General features: G+C 45.4%; 1 protein-coding gene across 1 annotated transcript in view; it reads right to left on the minus strand.

Moving 5' to 3' along the window:
- The window catches only part of TOPBP1 (DNA topoisomerase II binding protein 1), a 34,901-nt gene that overhangs the window by 7,256 nt on the left and 12,377 nt on the right, over positions 1–15,268 (minus strand). The window contains exons 12-20 of the mRNA XM_083467785.1: positions 14,679–14,851; positions 8,504–8,715; positions 7,384–7,673; positions 6,985–7,158; positions 6,188–6,297; positions 4,420–4,543; positions 2,301–2,444; positions 1,256–1,349; positions 719–911 (exon numbers count right to left, since the gene is read on the minus strand). Coding sequence (XP_083323911.1) covers positions 719–911; positions 1,256–1,349; positions 2,301–2,444; positions 4,420–4,543; positions 6,188–6,297; positions 6,985–7,158; positions 7,384–7,673; positions 8,504–8,715; positions 14,679–14,851 — 1,514 coding nt within the window. The remainder of the gene's footprint in view (positions 1–718; positions 912–1,255; positions 1,350–2,300; positions 2,445–4,419; positions 4,544–6,187; positions 6,298–6,984; positions 7,159–7,383; positions 7,674–8,503; positions 8,716–14,678; positions 14,852–15,268) is intronic.

Genomic DNA, 15,268 nt, shown 5'->3' on the forward strand with positions numbered 1-15,268 from the left:
GGAGGCTTGGCCCTTTGAGAATCTATGTCTCAGGACATTGGAGGGAAAAACGTTAAACCTCGCTTTGGTGAAGGCCAGCCTATGGGCAACAGTCGAAAGGGAGGAGAGGTATGATGGAACGCAGTAAGTTAAAGTGATACCAATGTTCTGGGGCGAACAAACACCTCCCCCCAGCGAATAATTTCGCTGTAAATCGATGTCATCCAGTCTTTGGCGGATCAGTCTTTGAGCAGTGATTTGATCTAATTTTAGGGAATCTAAGGGAGAGATTCCATAGCTCAAGAGTTTGGCATGAATTCTACTAGTCCAAAGGCTGGAGAATTCATCTCGCCATAAGCATTGGACAAGATAATGGTCTGGTAATCTATGCCACAATGATAACCAATAATTGAAGACTTGCTTCCACAGGCAAGTTTCTAAGGATGCGATCTTCAATTCTAGTCGCATGGCTGCGTTGCTTACGCACAGGGGGAGCATTAGGAGCCGACGTAGGAATTGGTTTTGCAGAGTCTCAAGAGGAGCAAGATCTGTCATCACGGCCCAGAGCGGGGCAGCATAAGCTAGCACGGGAACCACTTTTGCCTTGAACACCTTTAGGGCCGAGGGAACATGCAAAGCTCCATCCGAAAAGAAAAATCGGAGGAGCGCATATGACAGAGTTTTGGCCTTGTTAAGTAGGTGTCACATAGTACCTTAGGTCATTAATGTCACATAGTACCTTAGGGCTTCCAAGACTCGGCTACGGCCGTTACGAACAGAACGAGGGCCATCTGGAGTTGTCGGAGAATTGTCAAAGCCGTTCCTAGACAAAGATTTTCTTTGTCCTTGAAACTTTGCTAGTGATGTTGCAGTCATGATTTCCTGTAGCTGCCTTTGAAAGTTCTCCCTCATTTCCAGTGTCTGTGTTAAAACTGGAGGTTCAAAAGAAATGTAAATAAATAACAGCTCTTTCTACTTAAAATATGTCAAATGCCATGTAATAAAATCCATGTGGGCCCCTTCTTCATTGCTTATTAGTTACGCATACTTTGCCCTTCCATATTCCGTACATTTCAAGAACTCACTGAAAATTCTGCCCCTCATCCTAAGGTCCCAGGGGTGGGTCACACAAATTAAAAATACAACATTAAAAACAGATTACAATCACAAGAACAGGGTGGGTTCCAAAAGGTCTGCGTAAAGAAGTGCGTCTTCAGCATATGGCAAAAACGGATGGTAGACGCCAAACAATACAATAATGCAAACAAACAGTTACCTCCTTTTGATGCATTTTCTTTTTCGACAGAAACTGCCTCAGTCACTTGATCCATAGCAACATCTTCTATATCATTAGCATCCAATGACATTTTCTGAAACAGTTGATGTTCAGGTCTTACACAAGTCATATCTCAGAACAGAAAATGTATGGCAATTTGTCCCGTGTTCATTATTGATGCAAGGAGAACTGTATACAAACTTTACTAATAAACCCAACAAAAATATTCAACAGTCCAACAAAAGTAAATCTACTTCCAGGTTGTCACTATGACATTAACACAGGAAGTTGCCTTATACCAAGTCAGACCAATGGCTCACCTCGTTCAGTACAGTGGTACCTCGGGTTATGAACGTAATTCGTTCTGGAGGGCCGTTCTTAACCTGAAACTGTTCTTAACCTGAGGTTCCACTTTAGCTAATGGGGCCTCCTGCTGCCGCCGTGCGATTTCTGTTCTCATCTTGAAGTAAAGTTCTTAACCTGAGATACTATTTCTGGGTTAGCGGGGTTTGTAACCTGAAGCGTCCGTAACCCGAGGTACCACTGTATTGTCTACACTAGGAATGGGGAACCGATGGCCCCCCAAATGTGTCTGGGCTGCAATTTCTATGTCCCCTGAACACTGGCCATTCTAACTGGGGAAAGGTGAAGGTGAAGGCAAACAACATATGGGTCCCCACTTGTGGTCTACACTGACAGAGAGATCTCCAGGGATCTTTCACAAGCCTACCTGGAGATTCTGGGGCTGACCTACATGCACCACAGATATTCTACCATTAAGCTCTGGCCTTTCCTCCAAGTAGCTGAATGTGGTCATATAGCAGTCAATTAGTTTAGTCCTTTTACTTTCATAATGTTGTGAACACTAACTGCCATATCTACAATAAATTGAAACTTTTGGCATTTATTAGATTACAGAATTAGCATAATCTAAGTGAAAACAATTGCAGGAAGCCATTCACTGTTCTGTTATTTATTCATCCAGGTTAAGGTTACCATAATGATTTTAAAACACACATACATACACAAATTGAATCTACCATACCTCGTCTTCCTTCCCTGTTTTTTCAGATGAATCTAGCCGATCTGAGAATCTGTCATCTTGAATACCACTAATATTCAAACTCATTTTAGGGTTATATGTGTAAGGATAGAGAGATTCAGGCAGCCGTTTATATTCTTGTGCACTCTGGAAAGAGTTAGTAGGGAGAGGAATTAATGCTACAAACTTAGAGCAAGGAAGTGAGCAATTTTATTTTATTTTTGTTAAGGAAACATTTCTTTTTCTGCCCAGCCAACAATAAATATGTCCCTTGAAAATGTTACTTTGTTGGTAAAACAAACAATCCTGTGGCTCCTTAAAAATTAACAATTTTGTTGCTGCATAAGCTTTCATGAACTAGAATCTGTTTCACTGGATGCGTGAAATGTTTATTCTCTGTTACCAGGGATTTGGGGGGGCCCTCTGGGGAGGGTCTCTTCACAAGGCAAAGACACAGGAGGCTTTGTGAAGGCCTCCCACCTAACAGCTGACATGTGGGGTAGAGAAGCATCAGCAGCCACTGCTTCCCCGCACCTCAGCTGCGCAAGCCTCACAAGTCGCAGGGACAGCGCAGCTTGCACAGTTGACATGTGGGGAAGCAGCGGCGGCGGCGGCTGCTCTACCCTGCACATCAGCTGTCCGGCGGGAGGCCTCAGCAAAGGCCCACTATGCCTCTGGCTTGCAAGAAAACCCTCTCCAAAGCCCAAAGAGGATGTCCTTTTGGGGCTCTGGGGAAGGTCTCCTCGCGAGCCAGGAGGACTCACCAGTGTGCTCCCAATATAAGCAATTTCAGTTACATGCACAGAAGTGTGAAATGTAACCCTAGTGTAAATTGTGAGTTGCCTGCACACCACTTAAAAATTATAGCAATTAAGTGATAAACAGAGGCTTTAAAATAAAAGGAAAAGCCTATCGAAGGCAATGGAGCAGGAGGATAGATGAGTGGGGGAACTCGAACTGGGAGCCACACAAGTAACTAAGGACAGAAGACAAGACAGATGAGAGACACCTGAGTTGGAAGACAAATACACTTGTGAGAGCTGAAAGAAAGACAGGAAATGAACTGAAGGGCTGAATGGTAGAGGAATAGATATCCAGGAAAATGTGCTGTTTACAGTGTATGTATTTCTGGCTGCTACTTTGCAGGGTCTTCTATTATTTCCTTTTTGGTCCTACACCAGTCATTGGCTACTTAGTACTGCCACACCAATGGAAACAGCACTGCCCTTAAAATCACAAATACAGTGGGACCTCAGGTTGTGAACTTAATTCGTTCTGGAGGTCCGTTCTTAAGCCGAAACCTTTCTTAACACGAGGTGTGCTTTCGCTAATGGGGCCTCCTGCTGCTGTGCCACTACCGCTTGCATTCCGGGGCAAAGTTCGCAACTAGGGGCATCTACTTCCAGGTTAGCGGAGTTCATTACCCGAAGCATTTGTAAGGACAGTACGTAACACGAGGTTCCGCTGTATATTACTCAAGAGTACAAGTTGCCAATGTGGTGCTCTCTAGATGCTGGGCTCCCAACTGTCCTCAGCCCCTAGCTAGCGTAGCCAATAGTAAGGGACAATGAGACTTTGAATCTAACAAAATACGGTGGCCGGCATACTGGCAACCGCTGACTCAGAGGCTGTGTTTCTCACTTAATAGCACTTTCACCTCATTCTCTTTTAGTGCAGTGCTTCAGCGACATACTGAGTAGCATACAAGCAGCAGGTGACAAGTCTTGCTGAAACACAATCAAGCTTTTGAAATACAGATGGACCTTAGAAGAACTGCAGTGTAAGCGCACAAATATTGCCAAGCTACATTTATAGATATATGAAACAGAAGTAGCACACACGGCACTTTATTTGCTGAACCCTTATATTGAATAGCCTTATATTGCTTGTAGACTGGCATGCCCAGAATACTCCTTATGAATGATATCCAACTAAACTCAGAGTAGGCTCACTGAAATCAATTGACTTTAGCCTTAATATGATTAATGTAGGCTGTCACCCCATATATGCCCGATTTTTAAAACAGATTCAACTCACATTAAAACAAGAAGTCAGTAATGACATGTTGTGCAACCTTCCCCTTTCCCCATCCTTGTGTTAGGAAAAACCTGTTTCTCCATACCTCCAAAAGCCAGTGTTCCGACACTACATGTATGCCCCTTTCTTTAGCAGATTTGTATTCCCGGTTACTATCATTTTGCCTTCCTTGGTAGATAAAATGAGTTACAGTTTCATCAAAGCACCACCTAAAAGATACGAAAGACATGTTAAACTCCACGTTAAGTGATTTCCAGTTCTGGGAATGGGGGGCGGGGTGACTTGTGGTTATCATGATGCCAACTCAACATTACTAACACCTGCACACACCCCAAACTGGAACAGCTCTTAGAAATAACATCCACCATTATCACATGCAGGAGGGTCCACATGCCTCACCCCGAGAAGACCAGGGATGCTGATCATTTTCTATGGTAAATATGCCAATAATATTTTTTTTTAAGAATCAATCAGTCGACAAACATAGTGATTTAAAACCGTCCTTCAAAACCATGATCTGTTTTTCAGAAACATAAAATAAATGTCCACCTGGTAATTCAAATTTAATAGTCACATTTTGATGGACATCTTTCTAAGGTAGCGGAGGAAGCTGCCTTATACTGAATCAGACATATTCACCCATTAACTCATTACTGTTTACTAGCAATGGCACTCCGGGGTTCAGACAGAAGGTATTTCCAGCCAATGCCAGAGCCTGAACCTGGGACCGTCTGTATGCAAAGTAGATGCTGTACCACTGAGCAATGGCTCCTTCCCAGGGTTATTCGCTGTGTTACATTCAAAAACTGTAACAAATTTAATTAATTTATTCAATATTTTAGAAAATAGGTTCTCAAATGAGTTACAGGTCTGCAAGTTTTATGGTCTGCAAGTTACACAAAACAATCACAGAAAGTCTCAAGCTTCCATTGCATTGATTCCAATAACTTACAAGGCACAGCCACTTATCAACAAATATAGTATACTGAATGCGACCACTTCTCATATGCATCATATCTATTAATTTGTCCCTCTCTGCACTATCATTCCCATCTAGTTGGAGTTTGTGGGTTTTTCCACTTATACACCCAGACTTTTTTTTTAAGATTTTAATAAATTTGTTATTAGAGATTTCATATTCTTTGACGCATCAGCTCCTATCCATTAAATCAGCGTAGAGCTTAATACCAATCATAGCCATATAACACCAATTACTTGTCTCTAAAAGTCACATGTCATCTGGCATTCCCACCACATATGTAAGAAATTGGCATTTATAGCTGAAGGCTTCCAACACCTGAAACATGCATCTACATTAATTTTATTAAGCCTAGCAAGTGTCAGATATCACCATAATAGTCTATATTGAGCTTTCTGTATTGTTAGGCTCAGTGAAGAGTTCTTTACGGAGTTCCAAATCATACTCCATTTTTGTTCAGATACAGTAAATCTGAGATCTCTATTCAACCTAGATCCTTCTTCCTTGGCTTCTGCTCATGGTTTGTTTAGAAATGACACAAGCCAGATAATGGCTGTTTTTCCACCAGTGCAGCAGGGGTGAGGAATATGCACCAGCATACTGTTCATTCACATAAAACCACAATTTATTTTACCTATGGTTCAGTGTGACTTGTGAACCAGACCAGTGAAATAAATTGCCTTACCCTCCAATTCCTCCCTCCATTTTCCTTTTTGAATTATGTGTACTAGACTGTAAACCTGAGGGCAGGACCATTACTGCTTTTTAACTTTGTATAGCAACTAGAAAATTTTAGGCACTTGAATCACTATAATAATTTCAAGAGCTAGATGTCAAAGTCTTATCAGTGAAGAATTCTGTTAACTGCACGTACCTGTAATCTGCTCCAAGGGAAGCAGCAATGGCATTCAGCTCGCTCTGCTTTTTACTGAGCTTCTTACTCACACATATGACAACATCAGCTAGAGGCTTTGGCTCCTCTTCCTGTTCAAAGTAGAATTAACAGAAATGTTGTTCAGCAATACCAAATTCATGAAGGTATCTCTAGAAATGTAGTGCCAGTTATGACAGCACTGATTATTTGTTAATAATTATAATAATAATATATATTTTTTTGTATCCCGCCCTCTCCAGCCAAGGCCAAGCTCAGAGCAGCTAACATCATAAAAACAACACAATATGCATAAAAACAGACATCAATTAAAATACATCTTAAAATCAATTCAGACAAGTTAGGCAGGTGGCAATTATCAGGCTGGAATGGAGGGTGGTTGATACTTGCCAAGACCAACTGTTTCCACTGATCTTAAAAGGACATGTGAGCGGGTTAAAGGATTTGGGGTGGGGTGGGTGGGAGTGAATTGAGGTGACCCCTTCCACTGCCTATTGATAACAAGTGATTGGCAATGTCAAATGAGACAACACTGGTCATCTACATGTTCAGGAAGTACAGGCGGAGCCCATGGCTGGTTTGCAGATTAGAACCAACGTGTGTAATTTCACTTCTTCCAGTTGACACACAACCATGGTCACATCCCTCCTCTCCCCACTGAGCCATGCTTACTTCCAAATGCAATTTGAATTCTGCTGCATTTAACCAATCTTTCTGTACAAACAAGCAGCACCCAATTTATGCTATATATGCCCAATCAATCTAAAACCCAAGCCTACCACTTGTTGAGTTGCAACTTTCAACTGAGGGCTTGCAGTGAGAGCAGCTGCTTGCCGAGTGCTGTTTGCCAAAGCCACTTTTAAGTTCCTGCCAATGACTTCTGAAAGAGGAGTACTCAGTTTTCTTTTTTGTGGATTAGAGCTCCCTGGAGTTTCCAAAGCTGCTAGCGCATCCTGAAAAGCAATTAAAATGCACTTATTTAACTGTGCATAGGTTCTCTGCTCAAAGGGATGTTCATGCGATAAAAATGTTTTACAAGTTATTAAAGGTAGTTTACACGTTTCTTCTAATTCAATGATAATCGTAGTCGTCACCTAATAAATAAACTGGGAATAGAAAGGGAGGGGATAAAAGAAGGAGGCTGTTATAGGCCAAAGAAGATTTGCAAGGTATTTTACCTTTACATCAAAAGAAGGTTTGAACAGCTTGTCCTTAGATAAAAATTTAGATGGTGTGTCAAGATGCAGGGATGGTTCCTTCTGTACTGGTTTCCCCGCTTGTGAAGGGCTTGGCTTGTTACCAATATGATGTGAGACAACCCTCTGGAAAGCTTTACTCTGGAACCGATTCATATCCAGAGGTGTCACAGCTGTTCTTCTCCCAATTTCAAGGAGACTGCTGGGATGGTCACGTGTATTTGGAGATTCAGAATCCATCTCTGCCTCAGCTGGATGATTTGTGAAACACTCTTGTTTTTGTTGAGTAAAAAATAAAAATAAAAAACCATCATTATTTTTTACTTATTTCTTTTGAATACAGTTTTTGTAATAGAGCATTTAATTAGGTTCTTTTAGCTAACACATTTTTCAGCTTTTGTATGGTGCTAGGGATGATGCTACAACCCACCTTTGGTAAAGATCTGAACCAATAGTGGGTCCTGACCTACCAGCAGAAGACCAATGCTAACACTGCTTTTCTCCTTTCACAGATGGAAGTGAACATTCTAGGCCTTTTCTGGTTGTGTCTTATAACTGTGAAGGACTGTGCAATTCAGCACCTATGCTACCAAGACTTGGGGGGTGGGGGTGGGAGGGGAAAGGAATTCCGCTTATAGTGAGGGTTGTGTGGAAATTAGGGTGATGAGTGGTTACTTATATGTTTGCCCTGGTTAGCCAGGGGTTTGCGGGGGGGGGGCACACAGATAATTTATCCAAGTGAGCAGAGTCAAATTGCAACTCATATTCATCATTTTAAATATTTTATTTATTGAAACAAGGAATCCATATTGCATAGATTAGGAAGCACCATGTAAAAGTTCTAAGCTCCTAAAAAATCTCTCTTAAAATCTTACAGTCTCAATACTGAACAGCTCCAAGAATGGAGTCTAGGGCAACATAAATAACTTAGGTCCATTGATTTCAATGGCTCTGCTCCCAAGAATGACTAATGTTGGATCACTCATAGCATTTCACATATCAATATGCTGCCAGTAGATGCTCAGGATTAGTAAGCACAGAATACGTCTGCCTTACGCAATCATGCTACTGAACACACCTACAAAGCTTCAAATGAACCAACCTTCAGTGTCTACATTGTCAATCAGGAACTTGCTGTCATCAGGCTTCTTTCCTGTCCTTGCAGACTCCAGCAGCCAAGCCATGGTAACAGCGGGAAGGTTCCACTTCTTGGCAGCTTCATACTTCGAACCTTCCGGCTCTTTCACCACCAGGTGGGTGCTGACAAGCATTCCTTTCCTTGGGTTGGCTTTTCTCACAAAGAATTCTTGCACTCTGTAATCAAAGCCAGGTGACATTTCCATACTGTTAGGGATTGATTAGCTGCTTGTGCGTAAAAACGTGCTCCCTCAGAGTTTGTGCGACCCCACAAACCTCCGTGTGTGACGGAGCTCCTCAGACATGTCTGCTCTAGTCACTAGTAGAGTCCGACAGTGGCTGTCTGCAGAAGCGTTTCCAGCAAAGGAGCTCCTTAACGGAAACGCGTCTCCTGGACTCACGGCGTGACAGTTTCCGGCGAGGTGTGGGTCTCCCTATGGGAGACTCAGATACCTCCCCACTGTTCTCGCTGGAAGCTTCCCTGAGCCCTCCCTCCTGCTCGCATTCCCTCAGAGACCCACTCCTCCCCCTGCTGGTCCCTGCTTCAGCTGTTGAGTCTCTTTCTTCCTCCCTGAGTCCCTCCACCACCTGATGCTCCGATGGCAGTTCCCTGACATCCACCTCCCCTCCAGGGCCCCCCTCACCCCCTCCCATTTCCTCTCCCCTGGGAGGTGAAGGGCTAAAACCCCGAAACGAATCTTCCTCATCTTCCGACGTCTCGAACAATTCCCTCCATCGATCGTCGTCCTGGCTCGCTGAATCCTCTTCCTCTTCAGAATCTGGGAACCCCTCCAACTCCTCTTCCTCGTCGGTGGTGGCAAAGTATTCCCTTCGGAACCTCGCTACAGGCTGAGGTTTACGTGGGAACCTCTGATGAAAAGTCTCTATTAACACTTCGTCATTGACATCCTCTGCCCTAACCCAGGTGTTTTCCGACTCCGGTTCCCCTTCCCACATTACCAAATACTCTACTTGATCTCCCTTCCACCTGGAATCGAGGATCTCCGCTACATGGTAGCTGTGTTCCTTCTCCTCCATTGCTGGTCCCCTAGTGACCCTCCCTTCACTGTCTCCTCTATACGGTGACAGCAACGACCTGTGAAAAACTGGGTGCAGCTTCATGTGGTTCGGTAACCGGAGCCTGAAAGCCACTGGATTGACCTGCTGCATGACTTCAAACGGACCCAGCCTTTTGGGTCTTAATTTCTTACAACCTCCTTTGAACGGCAACCCTTGGGTTGACAGCCACACCTGGTCCCCCACCCTGATGCTTTCACCTTCCCTTCGGTTTTTGTCTGCCTGCCTCTTATATTCCTCCTTAGCCCTGTTTAAGTTGAGTTGGAGCTGGCGATGGATCGCTTCCATTTCTTCAACGAACTGTTCTGCAGCTGGAACGCTCCAGTTCTCCCCCTCCCCCCCTGGGAAGGCTCTGGGATGGCACCCGTGATTAGCCAAAAAGGGGCTCATCCCCGTGGACACGTTCTCTGCATTGTTGTAGGCAAATTCTGCCAACGCCAGCTTCTCCACCCAATCATTCTCTCTGTCATTAACATAACACCTCAAATATTGTTGAAGAACCCCATTTGCTCTTTCCGCCTGCCCGTTGGTTTCTGGATGACGGGCCGTTGAAAAATTAACCTCTACATGCAGTAAGCTCATGAGCTTCCTCCAGAACCTGGAAGTAAATTGTTTCCCTCGGTCTGAAACCACCCTCAAGGGGGCGCCATGCAACCGAAACACATTCTCTACAAACAATTTGGCTGTTTCTTCTGCTGTGACCGCATGTGAGCAGGCTATAAAGTGGGCCATTTTAGTTAACAGGTCTACTACAACCATGATGGCTGTTTTCCCTCTAGACCTTGGCAGATCAGTCATGAAATCTATTGCCACTGCTTCCCACGGTCTTTCAGGTGTGGGCAGTGGTTCTAATAAACCAGCCGGCGCCCGCCTCTCCCCCTTGGCTCTTTGGCATTGTTCACACCCTCTCACATACTCCCGCACATCTTCCCTGACCTTGGGCCACCAAAATTCCCTGGTAACCAGCCACATGGTCTTGTGTTGCCCAAAATGCCCTGCTGTGGGGCTATCGTGCAGCTGCTTGAGTACCTTCTCCCTCAATTCCCCTTCAGGTATATATAACGCTCCCTTATAATACAATGCCCCGTTTCTCTCCTCAAAACCACCGGATTTGTCTTCCTCCCTCCTGAGATCCCTGAGTTTGTCCTGGGCGTATGCATCCTGCACCGTACCCTCTACCAATTCCCTTTGCCCCACCAAAGTCGCCCCACACACCCAGCGGTCCTCTGGAATGATATGGGTTTCTTCGGGTGCTCCCTCCCCCTCCAAATATTCAGGTTTGCGTGAGAGAGCGTCCGCCCTAACATTCTCTGGGCCTGGCACGTAACAAATCTCAAAGTTAAATTTGGAGAACTCCTGGGCCCATCTCAACTGCCTTTGGTTGAGCACTCGCGCAGTTCTCCAATACTCTAGATTTTTATGGTCCGTGCACACTTGCACCTTATGTTGTGCACCAACTAGCAGATGCCTCCATCTCCGGAACGCCTCATGAATAGCAAGAAGTTCTCGGTCGTACACCGTGTAGTTCCTCTCGGATTTGTTCAGCTTTCGCGAAAAGAAGGCACACGGTCGCCACTCTGACTCCTCCTTCCCCGGCTGCAGAAGAAGCACCGCCCCTATGGCTCTGTCAGATGCGTCTGTTTCAACCCTTAGCTTCTTTCGTAAATCCACATGCAGAAGTTGTTCTTCAGAGGCGAAGGCCCTTTTCAGCTCCTCAAACGCTCGCTCCGCCTCCGCCGTCCATACAAACTTCTTTTTACTGCTGAGACAGTCAGTGATGGGCGCCGTCAGATGGGCGAAGTTGCGGATGAACTTACGATAAAAGTTTCCAAACCCTAGGAACCTCTGCACATCCTTCTTGGTTTTGGGTGTTTTCCATTCCAGCACTGCCTGTACCTTGCCGGGATCCATGGCCAATCCCTTGTCTGACAGGCGGTACCCCAGGAATTCCACCTCCTTGGTATGGAACCGACACTTCTCCAGTTTGACCCACAGCCTGTTGGCTTGCAGTCTGCTCAACACTTCTCTGACGTCTCTCACATGTTGCTCCTCATTCTCCGAATACACCAACACATCATCTAGGAAAGCAACGCAATTCTTGTAGAGCAAAGGGCCCAGTACGTGGTTCATAAAAGATTGAAAACACGCTGAGCCTGCTTGTAATCCAAATGGCATAACGAGGTATTCAAATGCCCCCAAAGGGGTAAACATGGTGGTTTTCCATTCATCCCCTTTCCTTATGCGTATCAGGTTGTACGCCCCCCTTAGATCCAGCTTTGTAAAAATCTTTCCCTTCCTCACCCTGGTCAAAATATCATCAATTCTGGGCATAGGGAAAGCCACCGGTTCAGTCACTGCATTTAACCTCCTAAAATCACATACAAGTCTCGGCTTGTCCGCGTTTTTTTTGTCCACAAAAAACACTGGGCTACCCCCTGCTGCTTTGGACTCTCTGATGAAGCCTCTCTTCAGGTTCTTGTCAATAAACCCTCGCAACTCCTGCATTTCTCTGTCTGACATGGCATACAACTTGCCCACGGGAAGCTGTGCTCCAGGGAGTAAATTGATCTGGCAATCAAAGGGTCTATGAGGTGGTAGTTGGTCAGCTTCCTTCTCGCTGAACACGTCGCTGAGATCTGCATACTGTGGTGGTACCTTCACCTTCTCCATTACTTCAGTCCCTGCTAGGGTGGCTTGGGCCCCTGCTGAACCCTTTTCCCCTTTGCAGTGTTCTAAGCAATGTGCTGAACCAAAGGACACCACTCTTTGATGCCAGCCAACCAGCGGATCATGTAGAGCTAGCCAGCTCATTCCCAAAATAATGGGAGCGCCTCCCAGGGTGGCCACATTAAACGCTATCAGTTCTGTGTGTCTTGCCACCCTCATTATCATTGGGACAGTCTGCAAGCTGACTCCTCCTCCCAACAACTCCCTGCCATCAATCGTGGTCACCTGCAGGGGGTTGCTTAAAGGGATAGTCTGTATCTGGTGTTCAGCAGCAAACTCCTTGCTCATAAAATTGCAGGAGCTGCCTGAGTCCAATAGCGCCTTTATTTTTAGGGGGTGCCCATTTTGCAGCTCTAGCGACACTTCAATCACTAGAGCAGGTCGAGGAGCTTCTGGCACGGGCACTTTCACTGCTCTTTGGCCTGGCTGCAGTGCCCCGATTGTGGCAACCAGGCGTTGGCTTTTACCTGCTCCGTTCCCCCCTGTTCTCCCCCCTCAACAGCTCCCACCATCCCTTGCCATTCCTTCCTCTGGGGGCAGACTCTGGCAAAGTGGCCTGGCTGTTGGCAGAGATAGCATTTCCGGGGGCCCTTTCCCTCCTTCTTAGCCCCCTCGCTGGTTTTTGAAAATGCGCGCGCGCGCGCTGTTCCGATTTCCATCGGCTCTGCCGGCGGGAAAGCTGGCTCAGGAATGTCTGGAATGCGGAACTCCTTCCAACGTTCCCCTCTCCCTTCCCGCCTCTCCAAGGCTCTTGCCTCCTGCCGCGCTCCTATGGTCAGCGCAGATTTGGTCAGCTGATCCATAGACTCCGCCCTGGGGCTCCGTGACAGCTCGTCTTTCACCGCCGAAGAAAGACCTTCTTCAAATAGCATTTGAATGGGTGCCGCCGATAAATCCCAACTCAGTCTGTGAATCAGCATGGTAAACTCAGTCCAGTACTCACGGACAGATCGACTTCCCTGCTTACAAGCCATTAGCTGTCTGCGCACCGCCCCCTCCTCAATATCGCTGGAAAACATGATATCCATTGCACGAAAAAACTTCCTCGTGTCCTTTAGTATGTCATTGTGCGTTGCCATTAGGGGTCGAACCCAGTCTCTCGCCCCTTTCTCAAGATGCCCAATTACGAAAGCAACTCGCGATTCCTCATCAGGGAACTCATCGAACTGCACATTAATGGCATATTGCATCTCTGTCCTAAAGGCATGGTAATCCTTGGGGTCCCCCCCAAATTTTTGCACCAATCCTGGTACCTTTCTGGGGAATTGAGTGGCTCTCCCCTTCTTGTCTGCATCTTGAGCCCTTCTCTCCTCCAGCCTCGCCGTCTGCAGCGCCAGTTGGACCTCCAACGCTCGGTATCTATCTTCCAAGCTTGGACCAGCTCCAGCCCCCGCTCCTCCGGTTCCGGTTGGTTCGCTCATGATGCTTTCTCTTGCACAGGCAGCGTACAGAGACTGTCGGACTGCTGTTAGGGATTGATTAGCTGCTTGTGCGTAAAAACGTGCTCCCTCAGAGTTTGTGCGACCCCACAAACCTCCGTGTGTGACGGAGCTCCTCAGACATGTCTGCTCTAGTCACTAGTAGAGTCCGACAGTGGCTGTCTGCGGAAGCGTTTCCAGCAAAGGAGCTCCTTAACGGAAACGCGTCTCCTGGACTCACGGCGTGACAGTTTCCGGCGAGGTGTGGGTCTCCCTATGGGAGCCTCAGATACCTCCCCACTGTTCTCGCTGGAAGCTTCCCTGAGCCCTCCCTCCTGCTCGCATTCCCTCAGAGACCCACTCCTCCCCCTGCTGGTCCCTGCTTCAGCTGTTGAGTCTCTTTCTTCCTCCCTGAGTCCCTCCACCACCTGATGCTCCGATGGCAGTTCCCTGACACATACCAAGCCACACTACATTAACCTTACAATAAGATCTGAACGCTACTTCATATATGCTCACAATATGCTCGCCTCCTTAAGACAAACAGTGATTTAAAGTGATAAATCACAGTAAGTACATTTCAACAGCAACTTCCATTGCTGAATTGATTTATTTTTGTAAAAAACTTACACGTTTTCTCCTCTCTCCAAAATCTATGAATTAATTTATGGGGAGGGTTGTGTCCCTTTTGTATCAGAGGGAAAGTCTTGCTTTTTTTGTTCCTTTTTCGGTGTGTTGTTTGATGAAATATGTTAAACTGTTCTGTATTTTTGTACGTATTCTGTATTTATAGATGTATAAAATTGTGGTGGGCCATGGCTCTGAGCAACAGATTCTTACCCTTTTGATATTTCGGAGGTGAAACATTACAACTTGATTGTACAAAATTAACAAAAAAATAAAAACATAACTACATACCTTGCCCCAAGCAAATGTGCCAAATATATTAAAGAATCTCTTTCTGCCCCATTAAACTGACTGAAAGACAATACACATTGTTGTAACGGAGTGTTTCCTTCCTTCACTGGCACAGGTGTGAAAAGTGGACTCGATTGGGGATCTAATAGGGACTGCTGTTCCACACACGTCACCTAAAGATGAGGAAATAAAGATTAACCAATAACCTAGACGTTCTTTCAACTACAATACAGAAGTTCTGAGACAACAAGCCACTGTACTCTATATACAATGTTGCTGGAATCCATCCATCTTGGGAGACAGTGCAATACACTCTATATCCAACTTTCTGGGACTGTAGTAATGCTGTTACACATATTTATTTGGTAACTGTCTAGTTGTTTAATGCAACTGGGAAATTAAACTATGGTTCAGTACATAAAGCTACTACTTATTGTTTTGTAATTGTCATAATATTTGGCACCACAATTCATCTACTTTATTCAGATGTATCAAACAATTAGCTGTAGCAATTGCTGGATGACATTTGTTAACCATCTTCCAGTGAGTCTCTGGGTTCAGTTTATGAATGTGGACAGATCAGATATCTG

Source organism: Podarcis liolepis (genome assembly GCF_965112155.1).
Source record: "Podarcis liolepis genome assembly, chromosome: 12".
NCBI classification, from domain to species: Eukaryota; Metazoa; Chordata; class Lepidosauria; order Squamata; family Lacertidae; genus Podarcis; species Podarcis liolepis.